Below are 16,300 nucleotides of genomic sequence, written 5' to 3' on the forward strand. Positions count from 1 at the left end.
ATTGACTTTAAAAAATTAGAATCAATTTCAAAAAAAAAAAAAATATTTTATTTCAATACATAAATGAAAAATTTAATTAAACAGAAAATCATTATCATCCAGAAATTCAATGAATCTCAATTTGAGAGGAGATTTCACAGAAAGCTGGTTGTCTGATACTTGCAAAAAGTATCAGTAATAGACAAGAAAATATTTTAGTCACACTTTTTTCCTAACACTGCCCGCGTTAAAATACATAGACGGGTGGAAGGGAGCATATCCTACCCTGGGACAAAGCTTCGTTAAATTCGAAAGTGATGTTTTTTTTTAAATTGACTTTATGAAAACCGATTTTTTTTTCATTGTAGTAATCGAACAGATGAATTTCGCGCAAATTCGTATTCGGAGTTGGCAGTATAGAGACTATATCACTAGAAGACACTTGGCTCACTTTATTTTTCCAAAATTGATCCAGACTATCTTTTGAAAAGGGCTAGAAATTTTTATCAATGTTTTTACCAAAAATAATTAGAGTAGAAAAATGACAAATCCTACAGAAAATTGTTGTGCTAAGTCTAATTTTTGAATGAAAATACTGAAAAAAATACTAATCTAATTTTACACCGAAAAACATCGATCTTGAAAAATTTGAGAAAAATCACAAAAAAACACCATTCTTTATTTGAATTAAATTTTGTAGCAACATCGATAATTACAATTAATGAGATTCATTGGAATCTGGGATGATTATGACTTTCAGTTTAGTTTAGTTTTTTAAAGGAAAGGACACTGGATATAAAATTCAGTTTGGACAAGAAATAGTTTCAGTTTGAATAATCTTTTTCTCCATCTTGCAATGTAGAGAATTTAATAACCTACCTTCGGAACAACATTCGATCGAAATTATTATTGGTTTTGTTTCGGATTCGATAAGGATTTTTTCAGTGTTTTTATAGGAAAACTTTGTGAAAACACTGGTATAACACTTTTTTGTAAAACTTATCATTTTCGACGATAACTGTTTGGAAAAAAATGGTTAAAATTGTTTAGCCCTTTTCAAAAGACAGTCTGAATCAATTTTGGAAAAACAAAGTATGAAAAATGACTATTTGAGACAGTTGGTGCAAAATTCGTCATATTTATAGAGAAGACGGACGGATTTCACACGGTGACAATAAGCCAAATGAGCTGGAAAGTTGTGGCTTCAGATGAAAAAGTAGAAACCGCTTTCGTAGTCATTCTTTCTTGTACATATCCTTATTACCTTATTGATACTGCCGGTAGAAAAGAAACTTTTTGATTTTCGACCACAACTACATATGGCTTGTCGAATCAAATACTTTTTCGGGCCTTTGGACTAGAGATGGGCAAAACAGTTCATTTCATAGAATCGTTCAGTGAAGTAGAGTTCTATTGACGGAACTAGTTCTCCAGAGCCGTTCGTTCGTTCTTTTAAAAAGACTGAGCGAGAACTTAGTTTTGTTAGGTTAAGCGAGCAACAAAAAAAAGAGTCCCACAAAAGAACAGAGGCTCCGTGATGAAGCATCTTACTAGAGAACTTTTTCGAAAAAAAGTTGAGCGAACCAAAAAAACAGGTCCTGCGACTTTAAACGTTTAAACAAAGGAACTACCATTCTCGAAAACAAAACTATTGTTCATTCATTCTTTTAAAAGAACTAGTTCTTTTGAACCGTTCGCGAATGAATTGCCCATCTCTACTTTGGATACCTTCTTTGTCCGGAAATGTTCGGCAACAGGCGTTACTTCGCATTGCGGTGGTTCATGGTTCAGCATAAACAGTTAAGCAGAACACTTATCATTGTTACAAAGCACTCGCGAGGTAATTTATAAACCTATACAAATTGCTTGTTAAACGAACAAAACAAATATTTGTTTTTTTCATGATTCTGATTGAACTTTTGTTGACACCCTATTCGGGTTTGGCAACATGAATACTATTTCACACTCTGTGTTATTATAAGCCAGTGGTCGTATGTTCGATTCCCGACCTGGATGGATTCTTAGTGTCAGTCGGATCATAGCACTAGCCACGCAATGATGCTTAACATTCTAGTCCGATTTTTGTTAATGTTTTTTTTTTTTTGGCATTAAAAATGCCTTACTCTTCACTATATGGGGGCGAGTGTCAATTAAAAGTTTCAAAAATAGTCGCGTAACTTTTTTGTGTCATAATTTTGAACGTTAATAACTCGATCATTTGTTGATGGATTGTTATAATTTAACAACCAATCGATTCGGAAACTTTTAACTTAAACATGTATGACGATGTCGTTTCAGTATTTCAATAGCATACTATTGAAAAAATGGATAGAATCGACCTATGTTTTCATCCACCAATCCCCGTTATACAAAATGACGTCAACTTCTTGTTCGGCATAGGAGGCTTTGCGTCATGCATAAAAAACACCGCATCGTTATGCGTAGTATGAAGAGAAATCTATAAATATAGGCTGCACAATATTTCTTTGCCTTGTTGATGTTTGACTGTGAATGAAACAAGTAGCTCGTCCAGTGAGCTGATGACTGGATTGCATATGCGTTCACTTGCTGGATTGTCGCTTTTGCATTATGTGTTGGAGAAATTTCCTGTTGTCTGTGCAACACCGTGTACGCTTGAGTATCTTATATATAATCTAGCTATTGAAGAACCTAATCAGCGTGGTTACCGATTCTTTTGAAATATCCCATGTACTTAGCAAATTTTTGGTCGATTTTGCCATTAAAAATGCCTTACACTTCGCTTCCCGAGGCTGGGTGTCAATTTAAAACATGTAAAACTAATCGCGTAACATTTTTCTGTCATAATTTTGAACGCTTATAACTCAGTCATTTATTGATGGATTTATATAACTCAACAAACAATCGATTCGGAAATATTTAACTTAAACTTATGAGACAACGTCATTTGAATATTTCAGTTGCATTGGTTCGAATTGAGTATTTTATTTTGGTTCTCTGGTACTATCGGCGATAGATTTTTCGGATTTAATTTGCAGCGCTTGTTCCTCGATTTTCCTCCGCTTGTTCCTGGATTTTCCTCATTTAAATGATTCCAAAGCTTCAATGTTGTAAGCTTAAAAATGTTTTAATTTGTCAACGGATCGGTTTGCATACTTAATTCCCATACGAACAAAACCCTAGAAATGTTCCATTTTTAATGTTATTGTGCTCGGTCGTGTCTTGAATACAACCCTCTAATTTTTTTTTTGTTTCGATTATAGAGGTTTTAACCTTGAGGTCATTCGCCTCTTCGGGCCAGAAAAATTTTCTGACCCTATGTGAGGAGTTGGGAATCGAACCCAGGTGGGCTGCGTGAGAGGGCATCGACTTACCCATCACGCTATACCCGTCCCCTTTTTGTTAATGTGAATTGGCTACGAAGTTTCAAATTCCACGAAAGGAATGTTAGTTTGTACAGTTTTCTGAATTTTTAGAAAAAAATGACATGAAATCCAAAACTTGTAATATGAAAAAAGTTTTGCATGATTTATCTGTTTAAAATGAACGCAAAACTTGTAGACATGAGAACTTTATCAAAAAAGTTGCAGAAAAAACCTAAATTTTCTACACAATGGAAACAAAACTCATTTCGAAAACTGAATTGAACAAACTTGACATCGAGCCTGCTGATTAGTGCAGGGTTTCGCGCGTGCTTTGCGACATGTGGTACCTTCCTGTGGAATCTTCATGTCGACCTGTAAACTCCGAACGGTGCCTTCATCCGTTTACCGTGATCTTATGAATATAATCGTTTCGAAAGAAGTGTAAAATGAAGCACAAACACGCTGCCAGACTATAATCCACATTTTTGGGAAATGTCTCTAACACTATTATTCCACATTCGGGAGTCAAAAAAAGAGCTTCATGCGTCATTCAGTATAAATTTGTATAGTTAACATAGCTTCGATTGTTCAGAAATTTCAGTTTCAGAAACACTCTGTTTGCTCTCGGAATAAGCATAAAAACTATTCCAAAAGATCGGAAATTGAGTACCGTATGAGGTGAAATTAAGGTGTGTTGCTCATTCAAAATTTAGGCAGAGTGACATTTTTCCGAATCTCATTGCGAGTATCACAATGATAAAAAATGCATTTATCATGACGTTCCTGAACACGAAAAATCAGACGCCAATGGTGTCGGGTTTTACAAAATACTATAATAATTTTGAAAAAAAAATCGACTCTCTGGAAAAATTTTTGAGATTTCCGAAATCGATCATTTTTTGAATGACAAATATCTTAGAATTACTTGAAACGCCGATATTTAGTGTAATTTGGAACAAATTTTTTTGAAAAATATCGACTCTTGGAATCTCAAAATTTAAGTCTCAGGCTCAATATTTTCCAAGAAAATTTTTTTCGAGACAACACCAAATCTCGACGTCTCATAAAATTCTAAGACATTTGGCATCGAAGATCATCATTCAAGATCGAAAATTTTCAAACCTTAACCGCCGGGTGCCCACTTTCCCATCTCCGATGTAGTTCAAATTAGGGACTTTTTTTGAGGTACTAGAACTTTTGAGCACTACCGACGCCAAAATAATGTGCAGGTCAGCCATAGCCGGAGCAGAAAAAAACAGTCGATACCGGGTAGATCGGATCGGCCTAAAGCGGTACAGCCCTGTAGAATTCCGGTAATGTCGTAGAGAAGGTTGTTTGTGCATTTTTAATGCCATCGTGTTTCGTACACAATTCTGTAATTTTTTTGAATGACGTTGATTTTGACGAGGTCGACATGGTGCGCTTTGGAAGATATTTTTTCAAAAAATAGATTTAAAGGCTTTTTTTGCACGAGCATTTGTGCTGTACGTCATTTGAACAAAAAGCACTTTCGCTGCACCCAGAAGAGTTGAAGCTATTCCAAAAGGTTGGAAATTAGGTACCGTATGAGGTGCAATAGAGATTTGTTGTACGCCCACTTATTCGTTTGGGTTGTACATTGCAGTAAAACCGACCGAAAAAATTTTCATCACGACACAAAACACGACTCCATGTTGTGGTTTCTGTTAAGAAATATTTTGCTACTAACAAATGGGCTGAAAAGTCCCGGGCCTAACACATAGATGGCGCTAGTTTTACAGCTTTTAAAATTTCATGATATTCTATTCATTAGTTTGTGCGTTATTGTGCTAAGAGTGACGGTACTTTTGTTATTTTCAGAACAATGGATCAAAACCATTTTCGTGTTTTAATTTTACACTGCTTCTTGATGGGAAAAAATACCGTTTAAGCGAAGCAATGGCTTGAAAAGTGTTGATGGAGTCTCCGCTCCATCAGAAACAACAATAAAACGTTGGTTTGCTGACTTCAAATGTGGTCGTAGAGACACGGACCGGTAACACCAGAAAACATTAAAAATCCACAAAATCATTCTGAATGATCGAAAAATGAAGTTGCGTTAGTTAGTTGACATCGTAATAATATCAAAAGTGCGTGTTGGCTTTATATCGAATGAGCATTTGACTATAAGAAAGCTCTGTTCAAAGTGGGTGCTGCGTTTGCTCACTGTTGACCAAAAACGAGAACGTGTTGATGATTCTGAGCAGTGTTTGGCCATGTTTAATCGTAAAAAACGGGAATTTTTGCGTCGATATGTGACAATGGATGAAACATGGATTCATCATTTCACTCCAGAATCAAAACGATCGTCATCTGAGTGGACCTTTTGCAAAGCGCCCGAAAGCACAACAATCGGCTGAAAAGGTTATGGCGTTATGGGTATTTTGGGATGTGCGTAGTGTAATATTAATCGACTATTTTGAGAAAGGAATATTATACAGCGTTATTGGAGCGTTTGAAGGCTGAAATTGCAAATAAACGATCGCTTATGGCAAAGAAAAAATCAATACAACGCACCGTATCACAAGTCAATCAAAACAATGGCAAAACTACATGAATTGAGCTTCGGATTGATCCCACATCCACCGTATTCGCCAGATTTGGCTCCCAGCGTATTCGGCTGTTCGCAGACCTGAAAAAAAATGCTCGCCTAGTTCGTGACAAAGGATAAATCGTTCTACAGAAGTTGTATTGGAATGTTTGAGCGGCGCTGGAATGATTGCGTTTCTCTTGATGGAGATAACGTTGAAGAACAAAGTTAATTTTGAACCAAAAAAATCTTGTTCTCTTTGTTAGGACCGGGACTTTTCAACCCATGTTTGTAATTGGGGAAAAAAGTTGTTGTTGCGTCGGACGATAAGTAAATAAGTGTTTATAGAACAAGATTTTCGCATCACAGCTTAGAATTTTGAAAATGAAAAAAGCCTGAAAACTTCTTTCTCAACTCAACACGAGCTACTAACGAGTGGCAAAACCATCCAAGCACCTTTGTATTCGAAATTTGCTTTGAAGGCCAGAATATGAGAGCAAGCCCGAGTACGATGGGTAAAACCAGCCTCGCCCGTCTTTTTGAGTCAATTCGGTCCCATCCGACTGTCGTTTGTGTTTGACTGTTTGATGAGAATAACAGGAGTGGACTTCACCTTAACCAAGAGAATAATTCTGCACGCTATGAATCGGCTGCGAAGTCTGTATGAAACATAAAGGCTAAATTCCACAGAAGAAATGTAATGCCAAGATTTTGCTTCGTTTTAACAAAGCGAATTAAAAATTTTGGCAAAATATTTTTTCGATTGATAGTTGTACAATTGATTTTGGCATATTTATCGACTATTTTTTTAAATAATAGTGTTTTTTTTTTAATTTAAGGCAATAATCGGCTTTTTAAATTTCGTTTGCTGTTCGATGAGTTATGGAGCGACATCCCAAATTTATCGACCTGATAAGCGATTTGTTCTGTTCCGATTCACGGTTCGCTGGTATTTGTCATTGTAGCCACCGAATAATTCGCAAACACCGAGAATCCCGGTCGAAAATGACGGTTACAACACCCGGCGATCCCACGTTTTTTTACGTTTTGCTACACGATGCAAAACTAAACAAAGCAACCCGGTGACTGCTCAGTACTTAGCAACCTCGTTGTGAAGTTGAATTGGCATTGCATGGCATGGCAAGGCTTATTGTGATTGTGGTGATCGTGGTGGTGGTGGTACGATCTTTGGTGTAAAACAGAGCGAAAAAAAAAACGATGACGTGAGAACTGCTTCCAGTGAGCACAAAAGTTCAAATTAATTGACCTATTTGGAAACAGATCGCATCTGCTAGATCGGCGAGAAGCGAAGAGTGCAAACACTCTGCACAGAAGACGATTGCTCAAGACATGACATGCCGGTGAACATGCGCGCGCTTCTAGGAGTCATTGTGTTGTTGTTCAGGGAAGCAGAGGTGGTGATGAAATGGCGCTGTTTCGCGTGCATAATATTTATGAAGACGAATCAGCGGACTGCGATAGCTATTTGAATTATATTATTATAATATTTGTGCGCACCATTTTCGTGTCGGTTAGAGAGAAAATTTGTTCTCTTATTGTTTTAGGTTATGAATTTCAATATACATATTCGGCTGGCATTCAGGCTCTGGTACAATTTAATCACAACAAAAAGCAGTTGCATTGAAAATCGAAAATTTCATAACACTTCTTAATATCACTGCATGATCACAGTCCAGCATATCAAATTAGTCCATTCCACCGGCTATTGTTTCTACCAACGCGGATCCCCACCTCTAGACATGAGATACCATACGCATATAAACAGACAGTAGGTAGATTGCAGTAGGCGATGAGATTTCAGCGTGGAGCCCCATGGCGGAGGCCATTGTTTTGCCATTTCGAACAATATCGACAGATGGGAATACTGTTGAGGGGTATCGGTTAATTAGATCAGATTCGTGACATAATCAATGATGCATGGATTAAACACCGCACGCGTACAAGAGTTTATATGTGCCTGTGTGTGAGAATGTATGTGATAACAATGGCCCGTCAGAGCTGGGTATTGTGAAGTGTGAAGTGAATGGAAAACCACCAATTCCTTCATGATACTACAAATTTATCCGGCTGGTTCTATCATCAGATGCTACGTGATGAAATATTACACACAACATAAAATTGAGCACTTGACTTGAAATTAACTTGCAATGGCTATGGTCTTTACGATTATGCTATTGAATGGATTTCTCGAACGTGATTTTCCAACCAATCAAGCGCACCAAACATTATTCTGATTAAATCTTTTCATTGTTTCATTACAGATTACCGAGGATGTTGCCCGGAAGAAAACCGAATATCAGAAGCATCTGGAGTACTACAAACTGCTGAGGGGCCGGTTCGAGGAGATTATCAAATGTAAGTTCGGTTGTTTTTTTTTTGCTTTTCACGATTGAGAAAAAAAGAATCAATCAGTCCACAGCCTGCTACTGCTGTTGCTGTGGCAAACTTTTTTTTCACACTTCACTGTCTGCCATGACTGTCTTTTTATTTGCAATCCAAGCGTTTTTTTTTGTTGTTTCTTCACCGAAGTCATTCTCTAATTTGTTTTCCAGCGGGCAGATCCGGCCGCAAATTGGATGACGTGATCGACAAGTACCAGAAGGCCTGCCGAAAGCTTCACCTGGCCCACAACGAGTACGTGCTGCTGTTGAGTGAAGCCGCCGAAGTGGAGAAGGACATCCGGACCATTCTGCTGCCCGGACTGCTGGAGCACCAGCAGTCCCAGCAGGAAGGCTTTATTCTGACGTGGTGAGTTCTTTTTTCGGACCTTTACTAGGACGGTAGAGTAGATTTTGGTTTTACTGTTATTTGTTTTGTTTTGAAAAATGACAGAAATGAAATGCTAATTGATTAGACTTGAAATGCTCCGATCAGGATGAAACATTGTTCACATTTTCAGTAGTAGAAGAAGTCTTTAGTCAAAGTCAAGCCTGACTTTTAGAAAGGTCGAGTAATTTTTTGCAAATTTGACTGTGAATTGTGCACAAATGGTGTCTAAAAGAAAAGTTATCGGAAATCGCACTCTAAGAAATATATACTGAAAAAAAGTTAAATGCCAGCGCCGCTTTTACGTATTAATGGGCCCGGGGCAAGATTTATTTTTGGGCCCCTAACTAACTGAATGATCTTTTTTGCTCGGTTGGTCCCGTCAAGGGCCATCTGCGTTCGTGGTCCCGGGGTCATGTGCCCATCTGCTCCGTCTGTGAAAGCGGCCCTGTTGAATACTGAAAAAAGGTCAATTGAAGCAGAAAACTTTAAAAAAATACTATAAATGAACTCGCGACATTTTTATTTTAGGCAAGTTATTAAAACCAACATTCGTCGTTGATTTGAAAAGATTACTCGGAAAACTGCTCGAAAAGCTACTAGAAAAACTATTCGAAAAATTTATCGAAAACACTACGCAAAACTGCCCAAAAATCTAGTTCTGAAAAAAAAACTGCTCGAACAGACCTATAAAACTGCTCGAAAAGCTAATCGAACAACTCCTTGAAAGTTAACTTGAAAACTGCATGAAAATCTACTTGAAAAACTGCTCCAAAAAGAGAGGATGAAAAAATGCTCCGACAATTAATCTATCAACTTTTTGAAAAAAACTGTTCGAAATAAGCTCAAAAAAAACTATTCGAAAAATGACTCGAATAAACGAATATCACAACTACTCGAAATAATTTTTCGGAAAGCTACTCGGATAGATGAACTCGAAAAACTGCTTGAAAAAACTGTTAAAATAATTGATCCAAAAACTGTTCGAAAAGCTACTCTCGAAAAAATAGCTACTCTCGAAAAAAAGCTACTACTCGAGAAAATATTTGAAAAATAAGTATGAACAATACTAAAAAAAAACTGTTCGAAAAGTGACTCGAATAGACGAATATCACGAAGAACTACTTCGAAACTACTTTTGGAAAGCTGTTCTAAAAGTTACCTGAATAGATGAGTAGCAAACAAAGAACTGTACGAAAAGCTACTCGAAAAACTGATCAAATGATTGATCGAAAAAAGGCTCGAAAAGCTATTCTAACAACTATTTGAAAAACTGGTCTAAAAAACAGCACGAAAAAACTGCTATAAAAACAGCTATAAGAAACAGCAAGCAAACTGGCTGAAAATCGGATTAAACCCACGAGAAACTGCTAGAAAAGCTACTGGGAGAGCTGCTAAAAAAAAACTACTCGAAGAACAGCTAGATGAAGAAAACACGAATATCTTCTTGAAAGCAGTGCGAAAAACTGTTAAGACACTGCTTGAAAATCGGTTGAAATCTCACGAGAAACTTTTTGAAAAACTCACTTGATTGCTCGATGAAATAACACGAAAATCTGTTTGAGAAGCAATTTTAAAAAACTGCTCAGAAATAGAACAACTGCTTGATAAATTAGTACAATATACTTCTAAAAAATCAACCCGAAAAATCTGCCTGACTACTTGTAAAAATTAAATGAAAAGCATGAGAAACTGCTCGAAAAACTGCTCCAAAAAAACAGAACTGATCAAAAAACTGTTCGAAATACAGTACAGAAAACTGCTCAAGAAATCACTCGAAAAACTGCTTCTAGAAAACTAAAGAGCACCACGAGAATTTACGAAAAATTACTTGAGAAAATACTTGGCAAACTCATAAAATTTCTTATGTAAAAATTTCGAGCGTAACATACTAGTCTTGAAAATTTCAGACGTAAAAATTTCGATGTAGAATCTACTGAAGTAAAAATTTCGGACATAATATTGCTGATTTCTGCCGTAAAAATATCGGACGTAAAATTTCTAACCGAAAAATTTCTGACAATTTTCAGATGTAAAATTTCTGACGTGAAAATTTTTGTCTTACAATTTTTTGTCATTAACTTTCTGACGTAAAAACTTCTGACGTTAAAATTTTGGACGTAAAATTCCTGATGTAAAATTTCTGGGACTGACGAGCAATTTCCCGGTGTAAAATCGGACGTATAATTTCTAACCAACAATTTTCTTAAGTACAAATGCTTAATGTAAAATTTCGTAATATTTTTTTTTTAATTTCCTGTCGCAAAAATATTTTTAGACGTGTAATTTTTGTTGTAAACTTTCTGTCATGAACACGTGTAGATTTCTGACGAAAAAATCTTTGCTATCGTATTAAGTTTTGTCATAAAATTTCTTATGTAAAAATTTCGGACGTAAAATTGCTTAGGTAAAAACTTCTGCAGTAAAAATTTCGGAAGTATAATTTCCTGATGTAAAATTTCTGACGTAAGACTTCTGACGTCGAAATTTCTGAGGCAAAAATATCAAACGTAGAAATATGTGATGTAAAATTTTTGACGTAACATTTCACGCGTAGATTTCCGACGAAGAAAATTTTTGTCGTATCAATTTTTGTCATCAAATATCTGACGTAAGATTGTTGACGTAAAAATTTTCATTTCAACAAAATGGAACTCTCTTCATTTTCTCAGACATGTCCCAACCGGTTTTCACAAACTTTGATTCAAATGAAAGGTCTTATGAAAATTTTCTGAATTTGATTCGGATCCGACTTCCGGTGTCAGACTTCGGAATCACTGGGTAATAAATCTTAAGTATTTCAAACGGTCGTTAGAGGTGATGATGCATAAACGTAAGAGATTTTCTAAATTGGGCTCAAAACTGTTCCAATTTATTGGCCGTATTAGATGATGACGAAACTAACACCGGCTTCGACTATGCCGGTGTCCGTATCGTATCGAAAATAGCGATCAAAAACTTCAAAATGGATCTTCAAATGTTTGTTACCTATTTAGTACTGTTAGAAACATGGGAATATTGCCGTTCATTCTATACGAATACTTTGTAAGTACATAAAATTAAGGAGATATTAACAAAAGAGAAAGTAAACAAAGAGAAACTCTCATTGATTTGAGTGACCTTATGAAATGTTGACGTCGAAATGTGCATTTGATGTGCAAGCCTACTGCGATGCCAATCTCCGAAATGTTTAGCCTGTTTGCAACCAGCTGGAAGAATTGTGTCAAACGATTGTATTCAGAAGCAATTCAGACACTTGAAATTTCCGCAATGAAAAGGAAGATGGTGCAATAATAAAATATTATTAAATTATATTTAGCACCTACCTGGCGAAGAAAGAATTAGTTAGGAAAACTAGTTAGTTCCTGAACGATTTTACGCATTCTAATCAAGTCCTCCACTTTGTATAGTAAACGTAAATTGAAGGAAATTAGATTTCTCCTTCTTCTAACTTTCATAACTCTTTCCGCTCAAACAAACTTTGATTCGAGTTACTCAGCATAAAATAAATATTTTTCAACCGACCCAGTGCATTAAAAACTGGTTTAGAACTAAGAACAAACACGAACGTAAAATCCTGCCAGGGTTTCGACCAGTCACATCCGGTTACGCGTTGGTGTGCTGCCCATCATGAAAATCTGTCCAGTCATCGTCGTACCTCAGTTTTTAACTGGAATTCATTCTATTATCATTTTTCAGGCGCAACCTGCTGCAAGAAATTTCCAAACTGGGCGATACCACGTCGGAGAAGTTTGTCGAAATTCAGAAACGGATAGAGTCCAACATCAGTGGCATCACGCCGGCAGAGGAATACCGGGAATTTACCGAGAAACACAAAACCACACCCACCGCACCGGTGCTGTTCCACTTCGACGAATCACTGGTCGAAGACAGTCTGGGAAAGCTGCAAGCCAACACACTGACGGTGGATAATCTAACGGTGGATTGGCTCAAAGCCCGTCAAACGGAACTGGAGGGATCGATTAAGGACTTGCAGGAAACGCAAGGCAAACTGTGCCAGGAGAACGGTGTTAACGGAACTGCGACCAACAACGGAACGGGAAATGGTAGTGGTAGTGGCAGTGGTTCCAGTCCATCGTCGACACCGATACTGAATGGATCGAATGGGACCGCCTGTAAGGATAGTAGTAATAAGTAAGTATTTTTAATGGTTAGTAATTTGATTAAACTGACTCGTCGAATGATTTATAGGAATTCCAAGGAACTGATTGCGATGCGCTGCCAGGAACGACAAATGCAGAAACAGGTTGAAATGATTCGTGCTGCCCTGAACGACGTTGGCTGCGAGGAACTGCCTTCCGGTTGTGATGACATTTCATCGATGGAACATCTGATCGAGAATAAGAAATCGGTTAGCCAGGATTTGTCGGTGAGTTTTAGTTTTCAGTCCACAATCGTTGGTTATTGGTAGTGGGTTGTTCTTTCATCAATTCCACGCTTCCTCCCGTTTCTTCGGTATTTGGGGAAATACTGTTTTTGGTGATGGTGTCTCATTGGTACTTTTTTCTACTTTTACTTTCTTCCCAAAACTTAATTAAATGGAATGAAAAATAGGAGGACTTGCACAGTTCCTCTTTGATGCCATTCTTCGCTTCCAAAGGAGCGGCCGGTGGTGTTATGTCACTAATCCGGGACCAGTTTCGACGCAAATCCGGTCCAGCGGCTGCAGCAGCGAAAGAAAACGGTGTCACTCCGGTGGCAACACCTCGCAGCGGACATCGGCTGCGCAACGGCACCGGCAACGGTCCCAGTCAGGCATCCTCCACGGTAAATGGCAGTCACGAATGTGTTCCCCGTCCTCCTAGCCCGTGTGACGAGAATGTTTACTTTGAACCGGTTGAACCCTCGTCGGTGACTGCCGCCGGCGAGGAGCTAGCCGCTACTAACCAAACCGATCCGGAGTGCCGTGTGTCCACTAACACCTATGTCGATATGGAAGCTAACCTGTTGCTGCAGGCTGAGTTTGAGTGTGCTTCTACTACCAACGCCATTAATAACATTAACGAAAGGGGGCTTAGATTTGACGATGGGTTTACTAATCATCATCATCACCACCACAGGCTTGGTGGTGGGTTGAGCTGTGAGGATGCTGTTGGCAGCTATCGGCGTCTGAAGGGCAGCGAGGAAAGCGAGGTGATGCTGTTGAATTCACTGAACTCACCGGAAGATCAGTCCACTTCAGATGAACTGTACGGAAACGATATCAACGATTCGAAAAACAATCTGCTCCAGGAAGATACCACCTACGAAGAGCTGAGAATGGCAATGAAATCGTCGATCGATGCCCATCTGGACAGTATCGATGAATTGAACAATAAATTGGACAGGAAACTGTTCCAGAAGAATGTAGAACAAAACGATTATATCAATGTGCTGTCCAGTCCGGAAGAGTCACATTCTCTCAGCTTGCCGAAGATTGAAAAAGGTCCTGAGAAAGCTAGTTTCCGTGATAAGATTAAACGAAGAATTAAAATCAAAAGCGCTAGTTCTGAAACCGACAGGGAACCAAAATTGGACGAGGTCGATGAACAGGGAAGCAGTTTTACGGAACGTCTCCGAAGCAAAGTATCCAATCTCAAGAAAAACGAAAACGATCAGTTTAAATTGATGAAAAATGAGTCCAGTTTTGCGGAAACAACCCCTCGGGAGACGGAGGAGAAAAAGAAGAAAAAGAAAAAGAAACGTCTGAAAAACCGCAATCAAACATTCTCCGAGGATGAGCTGCTCGGGGAGGATGCCGATGAATCCAAACTAGCCGATACCGGTCCGTCGCTTTGTCCGACGGAGGAAGATGGCTCCAAAGCGGGCTCATTTTCCAGCACGATGATGTCCACCTTCCGCGACATAATACATTCCACCAACAAGGTAAAAGATTCCTCGCTGAACATGGCCCTGCGTCAGCATCACCAGCAAACGGCCGGGAAGGAGGAAAAAATTGATCTAATTAGCGAGCGAGACGCCAATCGACTAACCACTATAAAATTCATCTTTTCCGACCACAACCGACAGGACCCGGGGTCAGCCCCGGCAACGCCCGAGCATCTCCGCGTCGCTCAGGAACTGATCGGAAATGAAATGAACGACGACAACGACGACGAGTCGCACTACTCGTTGCCCGCCAACAATGGCAAAAGTTTTGAACCGTTGTCGTCGTTAGCCGATGACAACGGCACAGATTGCAGCACCAAAGGCGCCGTCGAACAGAATACGTCGTCGTCGTCGTCGAAGCTTTCCGCACTGTTTAAACACAATCTGAAAAATCGTTTTACTAAATTGCATCAAAAAATACCTAAACTACTGGTGCCGGCGGCGGCAGCGACAGCGGCATCCAACAACAGCCCACAGGTGCCCGGCAAGGATCCGCGGCTCTGTCGAGCCTGCTCCCGCCACTTCCAACGGTTGCACCCAAGTAAGACGGTGCTCGATTTTACCAAAGAGTTTCCCAACGGAGGACGATTCTGTCGCAACCACGGTGGCACTGGAACCGATTTCGACGACGAGGAGGAGTGGTGTGTATCCGAGTTGTTGAATCTTGATTATGAGGAAATTGATGTTATTACTATAAAGACCAGCAGCGCTTCTACCACCACCACCACCACCACCCAGGCTGCCTTTGTCAGCCCGGAAAATGACGGTGGCGATGGCGTGAGTATTGATTTTTGCTGTGTTTCCATCGCCATCCGGTGGGACGATTTTTTGGCATGCTAGATCGCTGCAGCATTGTATATTACTGTCAGATTTTGTTTTTATTTGTTCTACACGCATGCTTGGATAGCTGTTTTTTTATCTGCATGTTTTTGGAAATTTTGTTTGCATGCTAACGCGAGAATAAAACGATTAAACGAAGTGCAGTATCATTCCAATGTAGAAACACGGTAATCCGTCGTCCAGTAGGTAACCAAGCTTCTCCATTGAACACTGCATCAGTTGCGTCAAATTATTCACGAACAACGTCCATCGATTGAAGGTTGAGAGCGGAGGGAAAAAAATAACACGCCTTTATAATGTTCTATTTTTTAACCCCATTCAACATATAATTTCCCGTCAATGTCGTCGATTACATGTCGATGGAGGGGCCGACCGGATCGAACATGCAGTTCTTTCTGGCGTGTAATTTATTACGATCAGAAGCTTGCTGACGCCATTACGGTGTCCGAATGTCGAATCCGAAGTGCGTCAAACATTAGTCAAATTTGCTGTTCTCACTTACGTTACGATACGGAGCAGGTTTGAGCTCACCACAACCGAATTAATTGTACGGAGTTTGCGCAGTGATCTCGTACAGAATGGGAATATTTGTTAACCCTTTGAGGCCCTGAAATGAAAATTCCCTATTGTCTAGCATTGAACCGGATTTAAGGGGAAACATTTTCAAGTGAAACAAACCAGTTTTGTATTATTGAGCAGAGTTCGCTCTTCTATCCAATTCCGAAATTGAATTATGAACTTCTTTTAACTTTTTTTGTAGTTTTTAATTTATTTCATTTAGTTTTATCAGATTTAATTTTATAATCCCTTTGTAAAATCTAGGTGCTTCTAGAAATAGGAAAAAAGTGTTGATTTTTAGCAGTGTATACGTTTATACTGATTGGAATCATAGTAGGCTTTCCACTCATTTTCA

General features: G+C 38.7%; 1 protein-coding gene across 4 annotated transcripts in view; it reads left to right on the forward strand.

Annotated features, from left to right (window-relative positions):
- Nucleotides 1-16,300, forward strand: part of LOC131433158 (tyrosine-protein kinase Fer) — a 134,515-nt gene that overhangs the window by 100,227 nt on the left and 17,988 nt on the right. For 2 of the 4 annotated variants that reach the window (XM_058600025.1, XM_058600016.1), the window contains 5 exons: nucleotides 8,154-8,247; nucleotides 8,445-8,640; nucleotides 12,358-12,813; nucleotides 12,871-13,048; nucleotides 13,234-13,446. In XM_058600025.1, the coding sequence (XP_058456008.1) occupies nucleotides 8,154-8,247; nucleotides 8,445-8,640; nucleotides 12,358-12,813; nucleotides 12,871-13,048; nucleotides 13,234-13,446 (1,137 nt within the window). The other 2 variants (XM_058600036.1, XM_058600006.1) reach the window with 2 other exon arrangements.

Source organism: Malaya genurostris, chromosome 1 (assembly GCF_030247185.1).
Source record: "Malaya genurostris strain Urasoe2022 chromosome 1, Malgen_1.1, whole genome shotgun sequence".
In the NCBI taxonomy this organism is placed as follows: Eukaryota; Metazoa; Arthropoda; class Insecta; order Diptera; family Culicidae; genus Malaya; species Malaya genurostris.